Consider the following 26,171-nt stretch of genomic DNA (forward strand, 5'->3'; position numbering starts at 1 on the left):
TGTCAGGAAGTTCTTCCTAATGTTTAGGTGGAATCTTCTTTCTTGTAGTTTGGGACCATTGCTCCGTGTCCGCTTCTCTGGAGCAGCAGAAAACAACCTTTCTCCCTCCTCTATGTGACATCCTTTTATATATTTGAACATGGCTATCATATCACCCCTTAACCTCCTCTTCTCCAGGCTAAACATGCCCAGCTCCCTTAGCCGTTCCTCATAAGGCATCGTTTCCAGGCCTTTGACCATTTTGGTTGCCCTCCTCTGGACACGTTCCAGTTTGTCAGTGTCCTTCTTGAACTGTGGTGCCCAGAACTGGACACAGTACTCCAGGTGAGGTCTGACCAGAGCAGAATACAGTGGCACTATTACTTCCCTTGATCTAGATGCTATACTCCTATTGATGCAGCCCAGAATTGCATTGGCTTTTTTAGCTGCCACGTCACACTGTTGACTCATGTCAAGTTTGTGGTCAACCAAGTCTCCTAGATCCTTTTCACATGTACTGCTCTCAAGCCAGGTGTCACCCATCTTGTATTTGTGCCTCTCATTTTTTTTGCCCAAGTGCAATACTTTACACTTGGGGAGGCTGGAGGCGCAGGACGGAATGGCCACAGCTGGGGCACCGCTTGCCTCCGTCCGAGGCGGCGGCGGCTCTTCCTGAGGCAGCCCGTTCCAGGGGCTCCTCGGCCGGGGGAGGGAGGACTGCCTCGGCCAGGACACCTGTGAGCAGCATCGTCCGCTCCCCTTCCCAGAGACCATGGACAAGACACTCAAGAAGGTGGCTCAGGGTCCTCTTGGGCTCCCTCCCACACACAGAGGGGTCGGGTCTGCTCGACTGTGCTCCCCCGGGCTGCTGTAACGGCCCCCACCAACGGCTGGATTCTTCCATTTGCCCCTCGCACTCCATCCTCAGTTACAGATAGGTAGCCGTGTTGGTCTGCCATAGTCAAAACAAAAAATTCCTTCCAGTAGCACCTTAAAGACCAACTAAGTTAGTTCTAGGTATGAGCTTTCGTGTGCATGCACACTTCTTCAGATACACTGAAACAGAAGTCACCAGACCCTTCTATATAGTGAGAAGGTGGGGAGGGGTATTACTCAGAAGGGTGGTGGGAATGGGCCATTTTTCACCTTCTCACCCCTTGCTTTTTCCTGTAAGACCTATTGCAGTCAACAGGCTCATCACAGCTATCTGCCAATCACCCATTCCCACCACCCTTCTGAGTAATACCCCTCCCCACCTTCTCACTATATAGAAGGGTCTGGTGACTTCTGTTTCAGTGTATCTGAAGAAGTGTGCATGCACACAAAAGCTCATACCTAGAACTAACTTAGTTGGTCTTTAAGGTGCTACTGGAAGGAATTTTTTGTTTTGACTCCATCCTCAAGCGTTGCTTTGGTGCCCCCCTTGCAGCTGCCCTGGTCGGGACACCCTAAGTCTGCCTCTGCCCGGGTTCTTGCCTACTCTGAGCAAGAGGGGAGAGGCGCAATGTTTGCGACCCCTGGTCCTGCACTGTTGGCGAGGGCCAATCTGGCCAACTTCTAGGTGTGCCCCGGGGCCAGGCTCTGTGGGTGGAGTGGCTGGATCAGCATTGCGCGCCCCCCCCCAGCAGAGACCATGGACAAAAAGCTCAAAAAGCTTGTTTTGGGTCCTCTTTGGCTCTCTGCCAGTGACTCCCCACCCCCACCATATGGGTCGGGCCTGTTCTGCTGCCTGCCCACCCCACCCCCCCGGCTGCTGTAACTGCTCCCACCAACGGCTGGATTCGCCTCTGACACTCCATCCTCAAGCCTTGCTTTGGTGTCCCCCCTTGCAACTGCAGATTTTGGAGTTTATGGGAACTACAGGGGAAAGAAGCAGTAACTTTGCATGAGTCTATTCTGGATACAATTCAAAAGGGCAGCTTGGCCACAGATCAACAGTGCGCTGCCCCTTCTAGGTTGCTGAGTACTGCAGTCCCAGGAGAAGCCACAACAGGCAAACTTCTTTACCTGCCTAAACTGTTCCTTGTCCTCTTTTGTCAGGATCAAGTTACCATTGCATGTGGAGACATAAAAAGCAGCATTTTCTTTAAAATGAAAAACGCAGCTTGAGAGGGGCCAGTTTAGGGAAAAGCATCAGTGTGAGGGCTGTTTTAGCCTTTCTCTGCCTGCCACTTCTCCATTCCTATCTACCTGCAACTGTTTCTCCCTCTCTGCAGTGCTGAACCCATTTTGTGAGAGTAGAAACAAACTGGAAATAGCTTGAGAGGGAGGAATCTCTTAGTGGAGAAGCAGGGCATGGAGGGTGGGGGGCTTTTCCTGCTCATTCTCTACTTAAACCGCCCTCTTCCAACAGTGTTCTTTTAAAATAAGTAGTAGATTACAACTTTTACTTTCATCCATCTGCTTGCAATGTTGATGAGCTTGCTATTCCAGGGGTCAGCAAGGTTTACCTCACCTGGGCCGGTCCACTCCTGTAGAGATCGCTCCGTGGGCCAGATGATGCGATTTTCAGCATCTGCACATGCACAGACGTGATTTCCGGCACCGCAGAAGCGAGTCCCCACTCCGCACTGCGCCAGTTTAGCGCAGCGTGCGGGGACCCGACAAGCGTGTGGCTCAGTTCGGGGGTGGCTCGTGGGCTGTTTAAATGACCCCCGTGGGCCGCTTGTGGCCCATGGGCCGCAGGTTGCCGCCCCCTGTGCTGTTCTGTGAGGTTTGGTCTCATTTGCACTTTCTCCTCCAGCTCCAGCAGTCATTGTTTCTTCAGAACTCTGTTATGCACCCTGTTCCCCCCTCCCATAGGATAAATGTATGTGTCAGCTAGGTGTAAACTTGGAGGTTGCAACTTGAAATGTTGTCTCTGGTATGGTGCAATGCAGCTTATCATGTTCTTCAAAGTTCCTTCTCTCACTGGTGTCTTCTTCGCCTGTTTCTCTGTCTGTGCTATGCTTTTCCTCAAGTCTCACTTCCCAGCTGTTTTCCCAGGTTCCTCTTTTTTCCTTCCAATGCCTTGCTGCATGCTTCCACCAGCCACCTTGCCTCTGGTCACTCCACCCCTTCATTTTACTATCTCCTATGATCTCTTTAAAGTCCTCAACCTTCCCCATAAAGTTCTGCCTCTCCCTAGGGTCCATGAGGTGTTTTAATCTGAGCCAAAATGACCTTTTCAGCATAGAAGTTGAACTGAAAATATTCTGGCAATGGTGCTCACTCAGCTGTTTGATAATAATCTGTCAAAAGTGCAATACGATATAGTGAGTACCCCCCCTTTTAATTAAAAAAAAATTATAGGCATAGTTTCTATTGGCATATCACTGTCTTTTTTCAGTGAACAAATGTGCTTGAGTTGTGTTATCATTAAAATGATTGGGAATGTTACAATTTCTGAACACATTTTGGAGGTGCCATCATTATTGCGGTGTTAACATTGTAATCTTCTCAGGTATTTAATTACTTTCCCAAAGGCATCCAAAGGCCCTGGTGTCTCGGAAGAAGGTGAGCCGGTGGGACGGGGCGCAGGCCGGGCAGGAATCTCCTGAGGATCGGCCCTTTGCGGAATCGCCTGCGCCTCGCCCCTGGCAGATCAAGGGAATTAGGGTTTCCCTGTCCGAAAGGGGGGTGAGGAGACCGAGGAAAGCGAGCAAAACTCAGTGCGCCGGTCTGGAGAGAAGCATCGGAAGGGCAGAGCCAACATTTCTTACTTCGCCTTCCCCGGCGTTTAGGGCTCCGGAGAAAGCTGTGCAAGACAGGGCACTGGAGACTCTCGATCTCAGGGTTGGGGTCAAGCTGCCCCACGTTGGGCAAGGGATTCTTTGCATTGCTAGGCAGTGTTTCCCAACCTTGGGCCTCCAGCTGGTTTTGAACTACAATTCCCATCATCCCTGACCACTGGTCCTGCTAGCTAGGGATGATGGGAGTTGTAGTCCAAAAACAGCTGGAAGCCCAAGGTTGGGAAACACTGGACTAGATCAGTGTTTCCCAACCTTGTGCCTCCAGCTGTTTTTGGACTACAATTCCCATCATCCCTTGCCACTGGTCTTGCTAGTCAGGGATGATGGGAGTTGTAGTTCAAAAACAGCTGGAGGCACAAGGTTGGGAAACACTGGACTAGATGACCCTCTCGTCCCCCTCCCCGCTCTACAATGAACAAAACAGGTTCGCCCAGGCCTTCTCCACGCCACTCCGCAGCCCACGAAGAAGGCGCGCTTCGGCCTAGATGCTGAAGAAGACGCGGTGGTACATGACCCCAGTCAAGCTTGCAAAAATTTATCATTTGCCCGATAATAAATGCTGCAAATGTAAAGACCAAAGGTACATTCTTTCACCTTTGGTGGACGTGCCCAAGGATTAAGGCTTTCTGGGAGATGATCTATAATGAAATGAAGAAGTACTTAAATATACCTTTTTGAAGAAACCAGAGGCCTTTCTCCTGGGCATGGTTGGCCAATTGGTGCCAAAGAAGGACAGAACTTTCTTTATGTATGCCACAACAGCAGCAAGAATACTCATTGCAAAATATTGGAAAACACAAGATCTACCCACTCTGGAAGAATGGCAGATGAAGATGATCGACTATATGGGACTGGCAGAAATGACCGGCAGAATCCGAGACCAGGGAAGAGAGACGGCGGAAGAAGACTGGAAGAAATTTAAAGACTATTTGCAGAAATATTGTAAAATTAAGGAATGTTAGAATGATGCTGGATAGAAATTAAGTGGTTTTCAGCTGTAATGCTTAAGAGATATGGAAAATAAGGTTTTGAAATAAGTAAGAGAACTAATGGTGAGGATTTGCTGAACAAACAACTTGAATTGGAATATAAGAAAGGGAGGTATGAGGAGGTCTGGAAAAGAAGTCAAAAGAAAATAAGGAAATGGAAACTCTTGGTGTGTTTTTTTAAATTGTTTTTATTTTTTGTATTTTTGTATTTTTTTCCTGTTTTATAATGTATTATTTCTGAAAACTTTAATAAATATCTTATTTTTTAAAAAAAAATAGATGCTGAAGAAGACGCTTCGCCCCTCAGTTTGCCCTCAGGCCTGAAGGCTGCCCCGCAAACGCGGCAAGGCGCGACTCGGCCGCTCATTTTGGGCCCGCGGCCACCGGCCAGAGGCGAAGAGAGGCGACGGCGCGCGAGGTCGGCTGGCAGCCCCCGGTGACTGGGCTGCCGCGCGTGGGTTGTGAGGCGAGCTGCCCGTTCACGGAGGGGACGCGGGGCGGGGGCGGGGCCTTCCTTCGGCCCTTGGCGAGCTGAGTGAGGCGAGGCTCTCCTGCCCGCCCGCCCGCCCGCCCGCGTCCCAGAGGCGGCCGTTGGCCGGAGAGCGCGCGCGCTGACCGCGTGACGGCCCGTCCAGGGGGCAGTGGGAGCCCGGGCGCTAGGCAACCGCCAAGCGGTCACCGCCGGGGTCGAGGAGGGGAGAGCGGCCGTTGGACGGGGCGCGTGTTCGGCGGGCCCCTTCCCCACCATGGAGGCGCTTAAGACCACGGCGGTGTTTCAGAGCGTGGACCCCTCGCTAAGGGCCTATTTCAAGAAACACTCCATACCCGACATCTATGAGGTAAAGGCCCCGCCGAAGGGTCCCAGTGGCTGTGAACACGGGTGTGCGTGTGAATGGGGGTTTGCGAGGGGGACCGGCCCTCTGCCTCCTGCTCCGCTCTGAATTATTCACGCGCCTCTGGTCCCGTTAGACGCTAGGGATACTCCCTGCCTCATCCCGTCTCTCTCTCTCTCTCTTTTTTTTAAAAATAATTTTTATTAATTTTACAACACAAACAAAAAACAGACAAACATAACACGACTTCCCCAAACCTCCCCTTCACTGCATCCTTATTTTAAAATTTTTTAGCAATCCTTCATCCCTTTTTATATTTAATTCTCTTTAAAGCTTTTTTTTAAATTTCAATTTTTACAGCTGTAATTCTTTATATCCAATCCCTTGACATCTTAACATTCCGAAATTTTACAACAATTTTTAAGATAGATTTTAAATTTTTTCCAGTCTTCTTCCACTGTCTCTCTCCTCTGGTCACGGATTCTGCCGGTCATCTCTGCCAGTCCCATAAATTCAGTCACCTTGGTCTGCCATTCTTCCCCGTCTCTCTAATCGACCTGAGTTTCGGTGCACACGTCGTCCAGGGACCCAGGAAAGCTGGAACGAGAGAAGAGGAACGAACCCGTGTCATAAAAATGCTTCCGTTGCAGAAAACTGGCAAGATATAGAATATAGAGAGAATTTCGTTTCCGGGCAAGCACTGCAGTTCAGGAAATGTTCATTTGTCTTTTCACTAGGGTGTTGGGGGAGTGGCATCATTTTGTAGCCTTATGAGGCTTTGCCCTCGGGTGGGAAAAATATTGCGCCTGGGAAAGGGAAGTGGGAGTCAACAGACACTCAAGGAATAGTTTCGGAGAAAAGGCTTTTTATTTCTACCATCCATGAACTGGTAGAAGGAGCAAGTGTGATAAGTCACAAAAAGCATGCACGAAGTTCACAGTCCTGTGCACAAGCATATATACCCCTTTCCAGTTCCCTCCTCCTCTCTCCTCCCTCAGGAGTCCTCTGAGCATGAACAGAAAGCCGTCTTGGGACTATTGGGACTCTTGGCAGGAAAGGGGTTTCAGAGTCTTCAGATATGTTTCCATCTCTTGTTCTGGCCTGGTTCCCGGACAGAAAGTAAGTTGCAGTGTGGTTCTTTAGCAAGGCCAGAAGGCATCAGAAAGGCCTGAGAAACAATGGACTGTTCTCTACCTTTGTTACAGCAGAGCAGAATGTTTCTGATGCTTAGCTGCTGAGAAAATGATTTTGAAAAGCTTTGAGAAGCTTTGAGCGTGCTTGGGTGGGGGGTGACTTCGGGCCTAGGTGAGGTCACCTGTCCTCACCTTCCTTCAATTTATTTATTTTTTTTAATAATATTTTTATTAAGTTTATGAAATACAGAAAAAAGAAATAAAGACAGAAATAAAAAAATACAGTAGAGAAATTACAAATTTCCATAATCCTTTTTTCCAGCACATCTATTGGACTTCCCCACATCCTCCAAACCCTGCATTCTCTGTAATACAAAATATCAGCAATTTGTTAACTTATTTCAAAGCTTATTGTATCTTTCATTTTATCATGTTGCCTAATTTCAAAACTATTGTAACCCAAATCTTATATATTTTAGCTTAAACATAATAAAGTTATTTCATCATTCCACCTTCAATTTAAACTGTAATCAAGAGGGTAGAAAAGCTAACTCCATCTATACTAAATCCTCTCACAAAATCTGTCTGCCTGCCTGCTTGTTTATTACAATACACACACCCACCCCCACACACCCACCCCTCTCACAAAGCTTCAGGTTGCATCATAAAGATACATCTAAAAGCAATATAAAACCATCGTTAAAATATTACGATCAAAAGCTTTCAAGATAAAGGCTAGAACCCAAAACCTATTTATTATAGAGCAAGGCCCTTTGGGTCTTAGTTTTGGATCAGCATCCATAGGATTACACTGAAATGAGGCAAAATGAGCCATCTTTTGAAAACCAGTTCAGTATAGTGTTTGCCTAAAGGATAGACCCATTGAAAAAGTAGTCCCATTGAAATTACGGATTTATGTAGGGTGGATATTAAGCCTGCAATCCTAACACCACTTATCTGCGACTAAGCCCCATTTAGTTCAGTAGGAATTACTTCTGAGTAGACATTATTAGAACTGTGTTGTAAGTTAGGTTTTAGAAAAGTGCTTATTCTCTGGCTTAAACTTTTCAAGGAAGCTCTTTCCTTAGTGCTTCTATAAGTGTTCCTCAACTGCCTTTCCATAATGCTTCAACTATATCATGTCATACTAATGCCTGGAGAAAATATAATCTCAAGGGGAGATAGGGAATTATGGTAGACACTTGTCAATAATTGACTTGCATTTTGATTATGCTTCCTTGGAGCATTGGAGTTTGGGAGCATTTTATGTGCATCTGCCCCCACAAAAGGGGTGTTTTGGGTAGATTTCAGATATTCATATTGAAATAAGATTCAGGTTAGACTGGAAGAAGTTCTTCAATTTCTGAATTCCTAAGTATTCCTAAGCCTTTTATTTTATTAGATAAAAGGTACAATTCATATTCTGCCAAACAGTAGAAACTTTTCCTGGACAATTCTGAAAGATGTTCTCTAAGGTGTTAAGAGTAATATTGGGCACTAATTTGGACCAAGTCAAGTACCAATGAATTGTTGGGAAGATAGTATTTGTACATGTGATACAAGTAGGGATTTTTGTTATCACACCATGGACACGGTAGTGCTGGCAAATAAACTGGCATATATAGGCAGAATCTGGGAAGACTAAAATAATTAATTTAATGCAAATGAAATTTGAAATTCAAGTAATATGGCTTGGGGCCAAAACAGGAAGATGTTAATGTTAAATTCTGCTTTTAAATTAGAAATACAATGTATTTTTAATCCATCAGAAAAAACAGCTTTCTGTTTAATTACTACTCTCTTGAAAAGCCTCTTCAGTGTTAAAATCAGAATACCAAGTGTGTGAGCAGCCATATATTCTTATGAAAATATAAGAATACAGTACAAACCCAAGTGGGGTAATCTTATTTGATACCCAATTAACATCTATTTGGGATTGAGTTCACGTGATGAGGGGTAGCCAGGGAGAGAATAGAGAGTGCAGTTTGATATATAGGCAGTAGGTGGCAGTTACAGACTTAGATGACTACATCGTTGTCTAACTTTAGCTTAAAGATGCTGGGATGGGGAACTGGAAAGTATAACTAAAGAGTTATGTGCTCTGATTGAATAAGAGATGCTCTCTTCCAAAGGTTGATAGGTGGATCTGTTATTTTGTCAGAATGGAAGTTTGGAGCCAAGTTGTAAGCTTGCTGTGTGTCTCCCCAAAGGTTGACTAAGATGTGGAGTGCATAACACAGACACAATGCTCTCAACTCACCTTTCAGTTTTTGACCACATGATCTTGGACACAGTTAGTTGAGCACTTGACTGAGTTTTAGTTACGAGCTTGATGTTGTGCCTGTGGCAATGGGTAAAGATCAGGGATGGGGGCTTTCCCCAGCATTCCCTCACAGGCAACTTTCCAGCCATTAGCAGGATTTGGCCAGAGACAAAAGCAGGTAGCTCAGTGGATGTGACTCTTACCTTTGGACGGAAGGCTACATTCCAGTCACACATCACAAGTTTCTACCCACACAACACTCCATAGTTGATGCAGACAAGCAAGAGGCATTATCACATTTCAAGGACACATTCCAAACAGGCAAAAGCATTTGAGGCTGATGCAGAGCAGAGCTGGTGGGAGATGTGACTGGGGAAGAAATTAAAAGCTGGATAGTGGGGCCTGGAGTGCTGCATTTGGCCTCTCTCCAAGAAGAGAGCTCCCTAGCTTTTAAAATCTCACCACTACTGTAGCTACTCTCCTTTTACAAGCTTGTGATTTTGCACTGGATTCCTCATACTGGCTCTAATTTTTTTTTTTTAAAGTGTAACATTTCATGAAATGAAAAATATATCTTTGGTAACTGAAATGTTCAGTTTGTGAGAAAGGGTATATGCTAAATGTTGGTTTTCTGAAATGTGTTTTTTGTAACTGGTTAAAAATGAAAATAAAAGAAGAATTCGCAGAATTCTTAGATCCAGGTTTTGGGACAAATACTCTTGGTGAAAGAGCCCCAGTAGAGATTTATAATCACAAAACATGCAGCAAAATAAAGCGTGGAAATATAGGCTGCTAGACCTTTTAACCCGTCAGATATAAAACCAGGTAGTATTATTATTATTATTATTATTATTATTATTATTACCCTTCTAATTTTCTTTCCCCTAGCTGTCAAAGAGACCACAGGTTTGGTAAATTAAAAATTGGTTTACTTACAAACTCTTTAAAGGTCAAATTTATGTGCTTTTCCAAAGAGCAGCAATGAAACACACAGTACAGTTTAGTTTCAAAATTGGTAAATGTTTCTAAATTATTTGATAGAAACACAAATATGGCTTGCTTAAATCATGTGGTCTGGGCTTTAAGTGATCAGCCCAGATGCCCTTTCTGGTTGGATTCAGGCTTTGCTAACCTTTTCTGCCAAGATGTGGGAGTGGGACCTAGCTAAGCCTGGGAGGACTGTTTACTCCATGGCCTCAACCATTAACTAGAGCTAAGCATGCTGGTTATTTGAGGCTGATATTGATCCCACAAAAAGGACATGTCCAGTAAAAATAAAGTTATGATTAAAGAACACAATTTACAGACTAGCTTTTATAAATCAATGAAGCAGGCATCTGAGGATCACGGAGCTGCATGTTAGTTGAAATCATAGTGTAACTGATTTAGTTTGTATGATAGCTTTGATGAGAGGAGCCGGATGAGGGGAACTATTCTGAAGAAAGCAACTGTAAAATAAAGATGTTTTCATTTATTTACCAAAATGAAACGGCTTAGAAAAACATTGTCTATTCAATTTAAATAGGGACAAAATATTTTTATATCATTTTACTTTTATTTTATTTTATTTGTACCCCGCCAATCTGATTGGGTTGCCCCAGCCACTCATAATGCTTTCATATAAAGGTAATAATATTTAAAAGTTTGTCTTATACTTTTATACAAGTATATTTGTTATATTTATTACAATTCCAAATGTGGATTTTTCATTGCAGGCCCTGTTGTGTGGTCTGCTAGCTATGCGTCCAGATGATCCACTCAGGTTTTTAGAAGAAAAGCTCAAAGAAGTAATGGAAAAAGGTCTATATAGTATTTTATGGTATGTATGATATTTTGTCTGTGTAGACTATAAATAGTGTGGCAAGCTGTAGAATACTGAAATATGGGGAAATGTTATATAGGGTCCAATCCTGAAGTAAGTGGGAATACAAAAAAGTTCTGCAGCTTTATCCTACTCTACTGCAGAGATGAAGTGAAGGCAGAGGAATGCTTTTCTGTTCTTTCTGTTTTGTGTTAATGTTTTTCTTACATTTTTCACTCTAATTGAAAACAAGTCCTTGAGTTTGGGGTCGGAGGAACCCAGGAAAAGTACCGTAGTTCTGTTTAACTTCAGCATCCATGGTGAGACCACCTCTAGTTCTACTTCAAATCTCATTATTTCCATGGCAACCATAAGACAGTCTCAAGTTGCCAGTGCTCCCAACATACAAGACAGAACATAAGTCATTGTTCTGTATGGTGAGATGGTTGTCTGAATGTAGGGAGCATCTCTGTGACCATCATTGTCATGATCAGATCACTTCTAGGTGAGGTTTAGAATTTTGGCATCTACTTTCCCCTGCAGTACTAGTACAGTGCTGCCTCGCAAGACGAAATTAATTCGTTCTGTGAGTTGTTTCGTCTTGCGATTTTTTCGCCTTGCGGAGCGCGGATTCCCTGGGTATTAACGGTTGTAAGAAAAAGGAAACAAACTCGCAAGACGTTTTCGTCTTGTGAAGCAAGCCCATAGGGAAAATCGTCTCGCGAAGCAACTCAAAAAATGAAAAACCCTTTCGTCTTGCGTGTTTTTCGTCTTACGAGGTACCACTGTACCGTGAAGTGCTCTTGACCCACTGGTTTAAGCATAATTTCCATGTACATGGGACCTTGTGGGTGCCAGGGAAGGCCCCTCCAGTAACATGTTTTATTTCTGAATTTTCTGCTTAGAAATGCAAATTAAGTAGTATATAGATGTCTTAAAATATTAACTAAAATAAAAGTACACTTTGAGTCACTACATTGGCAGCCCATGTGTTAAAGTTTGAGATAAGATGAAAGAAACCAGATTGGGAACATAGTGATGATGAACTGTAGTTCAATTTCTGAATTGTTTCAGTTTTTAATTGGTTTTGTGCCAAGCAACAAAAGCGATAATTTAAAAGTTATTTCTGCAAGTTATTCTTGGAGGGTGCTTGAATGTGTTTCAGAATTGTTCAGAAATGAACAATATTTGGAATGGTTCTGTCCAATTTGCTTCACCCCCCAATCCCGGCAAGGATATGCAGACAGAGGCTTTACATTTTATCGATACGAAAACCTTTTTTCAACATTACCATAGAAGAATTAGAATTGTCAAAATAATGGACTGTTTAAAATATATCAGCAGTAAAGTTGGATTTTTGGAAAACAGTGTTTCCCATGATGTAGTAACATTTATTGTTTTTATTTCATTCAATAAATATTTAACAGTGGCTGCATTCATGTGTAATGATATGCCAGACTTTCTGGCTTATTGCAGTTTTTTAGGAATAAGCAGTGTGCTGGTGAATGCTGCCTAATCGTTGCTTCTCTGGCAAGAGTCCAAGGAAAGAAACCAGAAAGCACCATAATTTGTTGCTCCAGGGCTTCAGGCTGGTTAGGATGTAACAGAGGACCAAAGCTTTTAGGTTTGTCTATCCCACTCACACCAAGGGTGGAATGCACCAGCATGCTGTTTATTCCTGATAAACAGCAAAAGTTTGGCCTATAATTACATACAAATGTGACCAGTGTCTCTGAACACAACATTAAGTGTTCGTTACCTCAAAAATTGTTTGGGGCACGTCCAAACACACACTTTTAGGTTAGGATTCAGTCACATACTAGCAGAATCAGGTTGCACAAAATTGATTGGGTTCAGTTGCGCAACAAATCTGCTTCCCCTTGCCCCCCCCCCCCATTCAAACTGTTTACAAGGAAAATGACATGGAGAAATGCACTGGAAAGTGTGGGATAACATCATCTAACTGCAAATAAATCAAAATGAATGCTCAATAAATGGCCAACATCATCTAGTCTCCGTGCAAACAAATAAGAATAAACAGATCATCTGGAAATCACCTTTAAAACTATGGTTCACTAAAATAATTTAATAGTGGTGCTATTAGTGTTAACGGAAAATGGAAACTGTTATGTAATCATGTGATGCATACAAAAAGTAATATTATTATACCCCCCACCAGGGACACGTGTATTGATCCAGACCTAAGTCTAAGACTAAAAGCAATTTCAGATACATATTTACATACCCTTTTGGGACTGGATGATGATCAACTGGTAAGTATTACTAAACCTTTTTGGCTAACTCTGAGTGGAGTAAGAACAGTTGCTATCCTCAAATGTATTTTACAAAGAATTATACTTTTTTTGGATCCATACTCTGCTTTGTCCGAAAGTATTGAGAAAAAAAAGATCGCTACTCCCAAAGACCTCATAATATAAAGCATCAGTCCTTAACACTGTCCCCATTAAACTCAGGGACATCTGGATAAACATGATTAAGATTGTGCTGCCAGAAAATATGGCATAAGGAAATAATTTAATAACATTTCAAGTTAAATCTTGCAGTTGGTCCTCCAGATTGTTGGCATCCTTTTCATTTTAGGTTCTGAAAATGGATTGTGGAATTGGAACAGTAAAGCTATAGCTAAAGAACCCCTGGACGGTTAAGTCCCGTTAAACTTGACTGTGACTGTAATGGTTCTAGGGGTTGCTTGTGCGTAAATCGGCGCCACCCTGGGCTGGGTTACCTGGGTGAACCCTTTCTCTCTGGACAGACACTCACCCGTGGCTGTCTCAATCGCTGGCAGAATCCGTCAGTGGGCGTTTCTTGAACTTCTTCCAGCAAAGAAGCTCTTTGACGCCTAGTCTCCGCCTACTCTCCCTGCACGGAAGCCTTCTGCGCAGGGAGGGTGTGGGCAGCGGAGGACCCCTGCTCTCCCTGCTGGTCTCCGGCGAGGAGTCATGGAGCCACCTCGCCGATTCCCCATCTGCCCCCCTTCTCCACTGGTGCTACGCTGATTTCCTTCCCCAGAAGATGGGCTGCCTCTCTCCCTCTTGGGACGCTCTCCAGAATCCCTCTGGAGCCCTCCCTCTCCCTCCGGCTCCGATGGCAGTTCCCTGACATTGACTATGGGGCGCAGCGCTCATCTTACTTCAGGCTGAGGAGCCAGCGTTTGTCCGCAGACAGCTTTCTGGGTCATGTGGCCAGTATGGTTCCCCTGATGGGCAAAAATGTGCAGCCATTAATTTGGGCTTTCCGGTCCTCTTTTGGTGCCTCATATGGACCTTTTGAGCACATCAGTATTGTGGAGGGCAGTTTAACCCTTTCATAATCTCAACTAGCAGTAAGTGATTGGAGGGGAAAGCATGCCCAAAAGAGAGTAGAGGCAGGTGGCTTTTATTTTTTATTTTTGTAAAACAATCATGGGCAGACATCAGACTTTCGGGTTCAACCTAGTTATTTTACTATAACTCTGAGATCCATCAACCAGAGCAAAGTACAAAATAGCGGCAGGAAAGAGGGCAGCATACTTTGAACTAAAAGGCAGGATGTTTCTGAGCAAGCCCATTCTCAGCTTAGTCCAGGATTTTATTTTCTATACCAAAGCTAACTTCAATGTCCTGTCACACAAAAATCTGATTCTGTTCCACCCCACTCCACCCCAAAGCTTTTTTCATCTCAACCACCTAATTTAGAGGAGGGAAGCCTTTTTGTGTGCGTCTATAGTTATGTAGTTGGGACGCGGGTGGCGCTGTGGGTTAAACCACAGAGCCTAGGACTTGCTGATCAGACAGCGGCTCGAATCCCCGTGACGGGGTGAGCTCCCATTGCTCAGTCCCTGCTCCTGCCAACCTAGCAGTTCGAAAGCACGTAAAAGTGCAGCGGGAAGGTAAACGGCATTTCCGTGCGCTGCTCTGGTTCGCCAGAAGCAGCTTAGTGATGCTGGCCACATGACCCGGAAGCTGTATACTGGATCCCTTGGCCAATAAAGTGAGATGAGCGCCGCAACCCCAGAGTCGGCCACGACTGGACCTAATGGTCAGGGGTCCCTTTACCTTTACCTTTATAGTTAAGCAATTTGGAGTCTGAATCCTTGCTGATCTACTGCAAGTTACCCAAGAGATCTACCAGTAGATCTTGATCTGCCCACCCTGGTGTAAAAGGACAAGAAGTAACTGCAGCAGTGGTTATTACTGTTATTACAAATGCATAGGCTCATGAGTATTGTACTTACTTCCTCAAACAATGAACTGCTTTAACAATGGCTGAATTTCCTTTTATTTCACAATCTAAACTATTTCAGTTGCATTGGTTGCATTATTGTTTGATTTCATGCAATCAGAATATTGTAACAGCTGACGATGGAAGTGAAGTTAGTTATAATTATCTGGAGGGGGCCGAATCTAGTGTTCAGTCTCTTAACATAACTGTCAACAAATGTACAATTACATTTTACAATTAATTATATGACAATACCAACATAGGAAGTTTTATTTGTGTACATATTCTCCATTTTGATGCAATTTTATTTATGCATTTACATTTTAGATGACTGAGGATTTATGTGATAAAGCATGGGACTTTTATAGCATTAACTTAAAGAGAATGTGCTTTGAGTAAGTATTTGGTTAGCCTTTAGCATATAAAAACATTACGTGTACTTCATTTCCAATTCAACATGATCACATACTAAATAGGCTATTTAGTGCAAATTGGGTAGTCATGGCATTTTAAGAAAAATGTTAGAAAAAATATATTGTTCCTTCGATTTGCTCCTTACATTTAGTTTGAATTAATATATATATATATTGATGTATATATTCCCCATATGCTTCCTATGAAATTACATTTTCCCATTTTCTTTCATTCAGGTAAAAACTTCATTAATATATTGTTTATTGTGGCTTAATAATTGCAGTGCCTGGATAGAGTATTGTTCTATGAGGAAAATCTCTAGGGAAATTTTTCAGAGAAAGATGGCTTTTGCAAAACACTTCTATGAACAAAAACAATTAAAATTAAAGTTACAGCAGTGGAAAGATTGGGTGACGTTTCGCCATGAACAACACAAAAGTAAGTCTAGCACTAACAGGTGGCCAATTTGGTTACAACTATTTACTATCTCATAGATCACAACAGGTGCTGCTTGGGCCTCTTGAACAGTACCATTACCATTAGATGTATTTTCAAAACGTGAGATTCATTTTGACAGTGGAATTTGACTCACTATAATTGGTTTTATTTGACTGCTACAAAGCCCCAAAAGCATATTTCATTTTTATTCATTACAGCTTGCCCAGGGTCATTCAAAAATGTATTAGTATAATTCTCTCCCCGCCCCAGTGGTTCTTATATCTACTTCACTAGGCTGAAAAACCTTCTGTTATTTTACCTTAAAGATATAGCTGCTTTTACTAGTAACTGTTTACTTATCCTACATTGTATATCAGGCAATGGTTAAAGATGAGATTTCTATCAAATGACATCAGTTTTTTATATTTTATATTGTATAGATATGTATATGTGTGTGTGTGTGTATTCCACACACACACACACACACAGTCAGCATATGCCACAGAACATGTCTCCAAGCATCTTCACCAATATGATAAATATGATAAAACATTGGTTGAGTGAGAATACCACTGATATAAACCCTTCTTTCATATCTACGTGTATGAGTAGGCAAATTACAGTACCGTAAATCTGAATCCATTTTGTTTAAAAAAGAAGGAAATAATACCTAATTTTTCATCAATTTCCTTTGAGGCCTGGTTCAGAAGATCAAATTACCGTATTTTTCGCTCCATAAGGCGCGCCAGACCATAAGGTGCGCCTAGTTTTTGGAAGAGGAAAACAAGGAAAAAATATTCTGAATCCCATAAGCCAGAACAGCAAGCAGGATCTCTGTGCAGCGATCCCGCTTGCTGTCCTGGCTTATGGGATAGCCGTGCACAGTCTCTCCCGGGCAGCGGGATGAAGGCTCCCACTGCCCATGAGAGGCTGCCCGCGGCTAAGCAAGAAGCCAGGACAGCCAGAGGGATCGCATTGCAGTGTTCCCGCTGGCTGTCCTGGCTTATAGGATAACTGCGCGCAGCCTCTCCCGGGCAAGGGGAGCCTTCATCCCCTGCCCGGGAGAGGCTGTGCGTGGCTAAGGCTCCCCTAAGAGCTGCGCTCCCTTTAAAGAGCACACAGAGTTTGTGTGCGGTTCTTGGGGGCTTTTCCCCGAGGAGGGCAGCCCTTCTCCTTCCTCGGGGAAAAGCCCCGAAGAGCCGCACATATGCTCCACGCGGCTCATTAAAGGGAGTGCTGAGCAGAGCTTCCTGCCTGCATTCGCTCCATAAGACACACACACATTTCCCCTTAATTTTTAGGAGGGGAAAAGTGCGTCTTACAGAGCAAAAAATACAGTAGCCATCTTTATTATGGTTAGTTAAAACAGGCCAGGATAAAACTGTGGTTTGCTCAGGGTCCCTAATGGAATGCCTGTGGCACCATAGTGCCCTTGGACGCCTCTCCTCTTTGTAAATGCCAAGGCCCCACTACTATTCTTTTTTTAAAAAATGTGTTTATTTGACTGTTTATTTGTTGGGGGGGTTGCCTGCTTTTGGGGGAGGCGTGGCCTGCTTATTTTTGGTTTCATTTATTTGTTTCTGAGTATATTTATGTCTTTTACCTGGTTATTTGTGAGTAGATGGGTTCTGAACATCACCAGTTTTCTTGTCAATGAAACTGATATTTTAGAATTCCCACAACAGCCCCCAAACTCGAAAAGTTTGGAGACTGCTGGTTCAGATCACTATCTGAACCAGCTTTGAGAGTCAACCAACTTCCTTGCTTCAGTCAAAAGGTAATGGAAATTACTGCTTGTTAATAAAGTTCCTGCTTTTCCATTTATGTTGTTTATCCAGCAGCAGCAAGGAGGCTTGGGAGAATCTTTGATTTCTCTTTACAGATGATTGTCTTAAAGGCTTGGCGAAAACAGACTGGCTTTACTAAAAAGGCTAAAAAATACAGTGAGGTATGTTTTCTATGATGTTTTGATTACCTCTGTGCTCTTCCAATACATGTTTTAGAAATTCATTTTTGTTGTTGTTTAGTCATGTCTGACTCTTTGTGACCCCATGGACCAGAGCACGCCAGGTGCTCCTGTCTTCCACTGCCTCCTGCAGTTTGGTCAAACTCATATTGGTAGCTTCGAAAACACTGTCCAACCATCTCGTCCTCTGTCGTCCCCTTCTCCTTGTGCCCTCCATCTTTCCCAACATCAGGGTCTTTTCCAGGGAGTCTTCTCATGAGGTGGCCAAAGTATTGGAGCCTCAGCTTCACGATCTGTCCTTCCAGTGAGCACTCAGGGCTGATTTCCTTAAGAATGGATAGGTTTGATCTTCTTGCAGTCCATGGGACTCTCAAGAGTCTCCTCCAGCACCATAATTCAAAAGCATCAATTCTTCGGCGATCAGCCTTCTTTATGGTCTAGCTCTCACTTCCATACATCGCTACAGTGGACACTCGGGTTGCGAATGTGATCTGTGCAGGATGCATGTTCGCAACTCGCAGCAGCCCGTCTGCGCATGCACATGTTGCGATTCGGCACTTCTGTGCATGTGCAAAGCGCAATTTAGCGCTTCTGTGCATGTGCGACCACCGAAACCTGGAAGTAACCAGTTCCGGTACTTCCGGGTTCCGGTAGGTCTGTAACCCGAAAAAACACAACCTGAAGTGTCTGTAACCCAGGGTATACTGTACTGGGAAAACCAGAGCTTTAACTGTACGGACCTGCGCCAGCAAGGTGATGTCTCTGCTTTTTAAGATGCTGTCTAGGTCTGTCATTGCTTTTCTCCCAGGAAGCAGACGTCTTTTAATTTCGTCACTTCTGTCACCATCTGCAGTGATCATGGAGCCCAATAAAGTAAAATCTCTCACTGCCTCCATTTCTTCCCCTTCTATTTACTACATTTTGCCAGCTGCTCTGATCTGAGGGGTATGGACAGTGCAAAGTGTATAATTAAAAATGCAAGTGGGCAAATACTGATTCATTTCCATAGAAGCTATGTGCTTCATGACTGCCCAGTCGTCCATAGATTAGGAGATTAACAGGTTCAGCACAGATGGGGCAGTTTACACAGAAAAAAATTGGCCACCATGATATCTCATTCTGAAACCACATTGTTTTGCTATAAAACCATGCAGCAGGGTTCACTACTCTTCGGTTCTGTACTAGTCTACAAAACTGGAAGGGTGGAAAATTTAATTTGGCTTCAAAAGTTGTAACCCTTCACAGTTTCAAAGTTGTAAGTAAAAATACCGTATTTTTCGCCCCATAGGACGCACTTTTTCCCCTCCAAAAATGAAGGGGAAATGTGTGTGCGTCCTATGGGGCGAATGCAGGCTTTTGCTGAAGCCTGAAGAGCGAGAGGCATTGGTGCGCACCGACCCCTCTCGCTCTTCAGGCTTCAGGAAGCTATCCGCAAGCCTTGCGTGCCTGGCGGGAGGTCCCGCCGGGCATGCGAGGCTTGGGGCGGCAGCCTGCCACCCCAAGCACGCAGAGCCCTCCAGAAGGCTCCCCGTGCTTCGGGCGAGTGTCTGCAAGCCTTGCGCGCCCGGCAGGAGGTCCCGCTGGGCGTGCGAGGCTTGGGGCGACAGCCTGCAGCCCGAAGCACGCGGAGCCCTCCGGAGGGTGCCCCGTGCTTTGGGCAGGTGTGCGCAAGGCTTGGGGCAGCAGCCGCGGCTGGGGGGGGGGAAATAATTTTTTTTTATTCATTTCCCCCCCAAAAAACGCCCTATAGGACGAAAAATATGGTAGTTTGGGTTTGCTGTGCCCACATGTTTTCATGTGAAGGCCTTTTTTCCAGTGCAAATTGTATTAGCTGAGAGATTTGACAACTAATGGGATCCAAGCTGTAGTGGAAGTGACAGCTTCAAAAAAGCGATTTTTCTCAGGACCACGGTAGGGAAGGAAAGTTACATTTCCCTTTGAGGCCTGTTCTGTGCCCATTAATTATCACCTCCCTTAACTGATGCAATTTACATTTTTTAAAAATCAAATCTTTGTATCTAAGACACATTTAAAGTCTCATGTAGTTTGAGAACTGATTTCTTACATTTGTCAAAACTAGATTGTAGTTTGAATAACTTAACTTTGTTGTCCTTTTTGTGTACATTTGGCAGCAAATAGTAGAAGAGTCTGAAGATTTTCTTAGTGTTGACTATCATAGTGAAAAACGTGAAAAACATGAAAGACATGAAAAGCATGAGAAACAGGATAAAGAAAAAAGTCACTCTTTAAGACATTCGCATGAAGATTATATATCAGCAGCACCTATAAAATCAGGCAGAGATCATATGGCAAAACTGCCAGAAAGAGCAGTGGCCCAGGTTAGTAAGCACAGTTTAATAGGTTTAATTCAAGCTTCTCTGAAGGCTCAGGTATGTCCACAAGGGAGAAGCCTGAAGGCAGCAAAAGGCACAAAATTGACTAGCAGATACCAACTTCCCACTGCAGATATAGTAGGTTTGCCAGTACCTGGAAAAGTGCAGGGCAGGAGCTTTGATCAAGTTTTTTGGAGCCATGAGTCCCAATTAGTGGAGCCTCAGACATAGTTCTTTTTATCTATGGGAAGCTTTTAATGTTTGATGTATCACAGTATTTTAATATTCTTTTGGAAGCCGCCCAGAGTGGCTGGGGAAACCCAGCCAGATGGGCGGGGTATAAATAATAAATTAATATTATTATTATTATTATTATTATTATTATTATTATTATTATTATTATTATTATTATTATTATCTGTTATGGACACTCTCCAGTTAGAATGTTCTACCTGCAATATTAAGTTTTTAAACAGTACTAAGCTGCCACTTATGTACACTTTATCCCAAAGCAGCAGGGGCAGTGGGTGGCGTGGGGAGTGAAATAAACTTATATATTTCCTACTGTTCATTGGGTTTCTCGATGGCCCTGTGCACTCCCACCAGGTTAGAGAGGTGGAAGTGACCCCCTACTCAAATTGAGGGGGTGTCATTAAGACAGAGGAATCCCTTCAAGTGTTGATCTTGTGGAGAAAATGTGAGTTGGGGTGGTTGGGGGAGGGATATTCATTGTAAAATGACAAGAGGTGAATCACTCCGCGTAGTTATCCTAAATGTCATAGGATTAGATATCCTAGTCACACTTTAGAGTGATGAGACATCTGAAAAAGGAATACTCGGATACAGTGCTGCTCCAAAAGACATATCAGTGGTGGGAGAAACGTTACATGCAGGAAATGGGCATGGATTGCAGAGCAGTATGCAGCAGCTGTATTTTTTGAACCAGGAGAAATCTAAAAGCTAAAGATCAACATTGGACAAGTTTTAAGCTTAAGTAATGCTTTGCATGTTACTGTGTTTTTGTGTTTTGAAATTAGGTCTTCCATTATTTAACTATAATTGATTTGGCAAGATGTGCTCAGGTTAACCGAAATTGGAAAGCAATGACACAAATGGGTTCAGTATGGAGTAATGTAAGTACAGATGCTTGAAACCAACATTTAGTACCAGTTTTAAAAAAAAAATGAATTGAAGAGAAAACCCAATAAATAATGGTTCTCCTTGTTAAATTAGCCTATTGTCCTTCAAATTTAATAGTGCTGTCAGAGAATAGTTATGTATCATATGATAATGATTGCTTTGGCTAGAATTGTTGCATAGACGTAATTTTCTTATAGTCTCTTATTTAAACATACGCATTTTGGATAGAGATAAACTAATTTTGATTTGGCTATCTAATATTCCAAAATCAATCAAAAATTGTATTTCCCATATGTTTGAGGGATTAATGTAAATTGATGGCAAAGTTTTAGCGTCTAAGGGCCCCCTTTGTTCTTGAAAAAGGGCTTCAGTCCAACAGAGGCTGGAGATAGATTTTTATCCAATTCTCCCTTCCCCATGCAGCCTCCCATGCCTTTTCCAGGGCTATTCAGACAGGAGTGTCAAGGAAAAGCATGGGGTCTGAGCCCAAAATCTTTTGTGCAGAACCGTAGATCTCAGTCAAGGGGTGGGGGGGACCACTGCTGCTTTAGCAGGTGCTGAAGATTGCTGGGGGGAATCGGCATTCATTGACTGTGCAGGAGGAATATGCTACCACTGTGCAAAAGCAAGCCTCAACATTACTGATTAGCTGCGGCAAGCCCAAGAAGGCAAAGAGCCATTATGACTGGTACATTGTTGTAATAGTAGGACTCATTAGTTGAATCTGGCCCACAACTAAATCAGTAGAAGACTGTAAAAAAACCAAAAGTGATTAGAAAAACAGTGAAAGACAGATGAATAATTTATGAATAGTAAATATGGAAAATGTGAATGATTCCTAACAATGAACATTTGAAGGGCTCTCCATAATCCCCACCTCTTTCCCTAGAATATCATCTTTCACAAGTTTGGGAGAATTTCTTTCTCCAAGCTTAAAACTAAGCTAAGCTGCTTCTTCAAGTGGCTGCTTAGCTGTGCTCAGTAGCTAGGCTGCCAAGCACTTTGGAAATTGGGGCCAGAATGTTTCATGGAAATGACATCAAGTGCAACTGACTTGGAGTAGTGACTCAGCTTTGTTTTAAATTAAGAAGAAATAAAATCTTGTGTCAATCTCATTGAAAGATTACACCCCCCCCAAAAAAAAGTACTATCCCAATGTGCCACAATATTGCGGGCTGAAACTTTACCCCAGTACTAGGCATTTGTAGGCATATGAAGCACATAATTTCTGCCTCTGTATTGGGAAGATTCCTAGATTTAGCATAGATATTGTCCTGTATATCTCTAACCATATCCTGTTGTCATTGGACTTCAATGTATTTTCATTTGATTCTCCTGAACTACTCACCTTCCAGAAGTGAAACAATTGTTTGTATTTTTAGGATGACAGATTTAATGAACCTTAACATTTGTAATGTATAGAACTCTTCGTTGTTAATTATATCAGAATATATTTTCTGTTTAGATTAATTTTTCTGCAGTAAAAGAGAAGATTAAAGATAACATAGCTGGAAATATTTTGCTGAAGTGGCATACTAATGTGCTGAATTTGAATCTTCGTGGTTGTTCTACGCTTTATTGGTTTACTTTTAAAAATATTGGTAAGCATCTTATTAAATTTCTAATTTCTTTTAATTGTCTTGCTGTTTATGTGTCCATCTTTTTGAAATACCGTCATACCTTGGGTTGAATATGTTTCAGATTGAGCATTTTTGGGTTGCGCTCCGCGGTGACCTGGAAGTAATGGAATGCGTTACTTCTGGGTTTTGCCACTTGCGCATGCGCAGATGCTCAAAATGACATCATGCGCATGCGCGGAAGTGGCCAATCGCGACCCGCAGATGGAACGGATCCCGTTCGCATCCAGAGGTACCACTGTATTCAGAAAAATGTATAATAGGTTTACAATTATGTAAATTCACATACTTTGGGGCCCCAAATGAAGTTCCCAGATGAGGGTTATCCTTTTGTAACTAGCAAGGGGTAAGGGGAAGGAACCAAGGCCAGCACTTCTGGAGATCGCTCAGCTTGAGACTTGTGAGACAACCACACTTTTAACTGCAGATGCTTCAGCCAGTCATCTCAGTGTTGGTTGGCCTGGAGAATAAGCAGCAAGGGCAGAGTGCAGAGTAAATAATCCAGGTGAAGGCTCAGTATTTGTTTTTCTTCCCACCTGACAATCTTACGCAGTTTTGGGTTTTTGCTGTCTTTGTAGCAAATTCTTCTTCTTATGCTCTGTGGTTGTTTGTGGGGGGTTTATTTTTACATTTTCATTTCTCATAACTAGACTGGACCTCAGAGTGGAACCATAGTTAAGAGTAAGCAGAGGTGGATTCCAAGCAAAATTCCATGGGACTTTCTTAAGAAGCCCTGGGGATAAGGACTTACAGGCTAGTTCCTATGTTCACTAGAGAGGTTGGCAGCCAACTGCACCTCCAAATGATTTACTGCAGGCTGCTCAATTCATATCCTCTGATTCCTCTGAGAATATAAGAAGACTGCTATTAAACAGACCATCAGCAACATCTAAATAGCTAGCTAGGCTTGGTCTCTTAGGGCTGTGTAGCTCACTATGGAGGGCCAACATGGGAGAGCAGGGTGGTCCTCCCACTGGAGAAGGTATGAGGATTGACCCTGCCTACATGTTCCAGACAATGTAGTCAAGGTTGAGACAAGGTAGGAACAGGACACACAAGTCTGAAACAGGAAACATTGCTTATAGCTTCCATAGATTTATCATTACATGAGCACACAAATGTGTTCTGGAGGTTCCCCCAAACTTCTGGAGCGAATTGGGGAGGGGCATGGGGAGGCAGGGAGTTCAATTGCACAAGTGAAAATCCTTGCACTGATACAAGTTAGCTGTATACTACTCATTGTTTTCACTTCCTCTTAAAGATTGTCCTACACATGTTAATTTTTCCATCCTCTGTGCAATCAGCTGAAAAGTGGACAATAGTATCTCGTATTGTATCTCTTGTTCAGGCTCATTTGTTGTTTAGTTGTTTAGTCGTGTCCGACTCTTCGTGACCCCATGGACCAGAGCACGCCAGGCACTCCTGTCTTCCACTGCCTCCCGCAGTTTGGTCAGACTCATGTTTGTAGCTTCGAGAACACTGTCCAACCATCAGGCTCATTACACAGCATAAAGCTGCTAGAAGCTGGTTTCAGCTTGTTAAGCTTGTTTCAAGGACACTAAAGTAAATTACCAGATTTTTTATTTATTAAAATTTGAAGACTGTGCTGCCGAATGAACACACTCCATTCTACTCTGCCTTGAGCCCAAGTATTTTCTTTTTTTCTTGGTTTCTCTTGTTGCAAACCTTTGTTCTGTCTTAGGTGTTCCATACCTACAGTCTTTCTTTTTGGTTCATTGGAAAATTTACAGTACATTTAAACTCTTTGGAGCTTTTGAGTTGAATCAGTCTTCCTTTCACATTATTGGTAAAATAATGAAGGTAATTCAGATGCTATGGCCTTTTTGTTATTGTTCTGGAAGACACACATTTTAAAATTAAGGTTCTATGATGAAGAAATGTTAACCAAAACAATATAATATTACAAACATTCTACATACTCCTGCATTTAAGACTATAATGCAGATGAATACAGTGCAATATTTGTTTCAAGTTTAATATATGAGTATGATAAACTTTGTATCTGAAAAGTTTAAAAATACTTGGACATGGAAATCATTTTATCCTTTGTGTAGCTGAGAATTGTGCATCCTCCCCTTTCCCTTGATGATTAAGTTTTTGTGCCAATAAACTGTATCATGGCTCAATTGAGGTAGGTTTTTTAAAAAATAATAATTTAGGAACAAAGCGAAACACTTCCCTATTTTAAGTTATTTTTCAGATTTCATTTTGAGTCATGACCACCACTAGTCCTACTGCTACAATTCAGGTCTATATACCCTTTTTGATGTCCCCACTTTCTTGGGCATATTGTAATTAATTAATTATTCATCCATGAATTGCCAGTTGAAGAAGGTTAGTTATAGAGCTAGTTATCTTTTCAAAGCTATTTCTCATGCTAAATTCCAGTTTCTGAACTTTTCTTTGGCCGATTAGGAAGAAGAATTATTTACCAATTTAGCCATGAATCTTTCTAGTAAATAAAAAAATGCACTGCTGCTTTAACACAATTCCGCTGCCTGTTTAAGGTTCCCATTTCCTGTTCTAGCAATTCTGTGGGGCCATTCAGGATTCACTCATTTTTCTATTTCAGCAGTTTTAGACTTTATTAGCCACTGAAGTAACACTTTATTCCCCTGGAACTTGTTTGGCTTCTGGGCTGCAGCTTCAAATGTCAAACATTAGATCCCTCCCATTTTTCTTTTACTCTGTAGTGTTGCAGACTCTCTTCCTGCAGCAACTGGCTTCAAGTCGCCTGTAAATCCAGCCCACCCCCAACAACAACAGCTGTGTTATTCTGAGTCCAATATCTGCCTTGTCTTCCTTTCCTGTCTTTCTATACTGTGAATAACTAAGACCGTTTCCGGGGGGGGGGGGGGGGATCATAACGGATATTTAAAAATATTTTGTAAGTTTCAACTTTTAAAATTTAGCCAGGCACCTGCATCTTACTTTGGACCCACAGGAAGGTATTTCCCTCTTAGTAGTCAGTTCTTCAATACTTGAGATCACTGTAGGAAATAATGCTTTATGCAATCCTGTGCCACATATCTAGGGGTATACACCACAGAACTCATGGGGACTTCTGAATATATGTGTACAGTGGTGCCCCGCAAGACGAATGCCTCGCAAGACAGAAAACCCGCTAGACGAAAGGGTTTTCCGTTTTGGAGGTGCTTCGCAAAACGAATTTCCTATGGGCTTGCTTCGCAAGATGAAAATGTCTTGCGAGTTCCTGCGGGTTTTTTCCCCTTCCCACCCCTTTTTCTAAGCCGCTAAGCCGCTTATCTGCT

At 42.9% G+C, this 26,171-nt stretch overlaps 1 protein-coding gene across 2 annotated transcripts in view; it reads left to right on the forward strand.

Moving 5' to 3' along the window:
• Window positions 1–5,327: 5,327 nt before the first annotated feature.
• Window positions 5,328–26,171, forward strand: part of FBXL13 (F-box and leucine rich repeat protein 13) — a 94,439-nt gene continuing 73,595 nt past the window's right edge. Inside the window, exons 1-9 of one of the 2 annotated variants that reach the window (XM_081879123.1) lie at window positions 5,328–5,538; window positions 10,644–10,747; window positions 12,909–13,002; window positions 15,278–15,345; window positions 15,648–15,802; window positions 17,641–17,750; window positions 19,901–20,107; window positions 21,139–21,234; window positions 22,707–22,842. In XM_081879123.1, the coding sequence (XP_081735249.1) occupies window positions 5,446–5,538; window positions 10,644–10,747; window positions 12,909–13,002; window positions 15,278–15,345; window positions 15,648–15,802; window positions 17,641–17,750; window positions 19,901–20,107; window positions 21,139–21,234; window positions 22,707–22,842 (1,063 nt within the window). In that variant the 5' untranslated portion in view covers window positions 5,328–5,445. The remainder of the gene's footprint in view (window positions 5,539–10,643; window positions 10,748–12,908; window positions 13,003–15,277; window positions 15,346–15,647; window positions 15,803–17,640; window positions 17,751–19,900; window positions 20,108–21,138; window positions 21,235–22,706; window positions 22,843–26,171) is intronic. The other variant, XM_081879122.1, reaches the window with a different exon arrangement.

Source organism: Podarcis erhardii, assembly GCF_964252035.2.
Source record: "Podarcis erhardii genome assembly, chromosome: 10".
Taxonomy (NCBI): domain Eukaryota; kingdom Metazoa; phylum Chordata; class Lepidosauria; order Squamata; family Lacertidae; genus Podarcis; species Podarcis erhardii.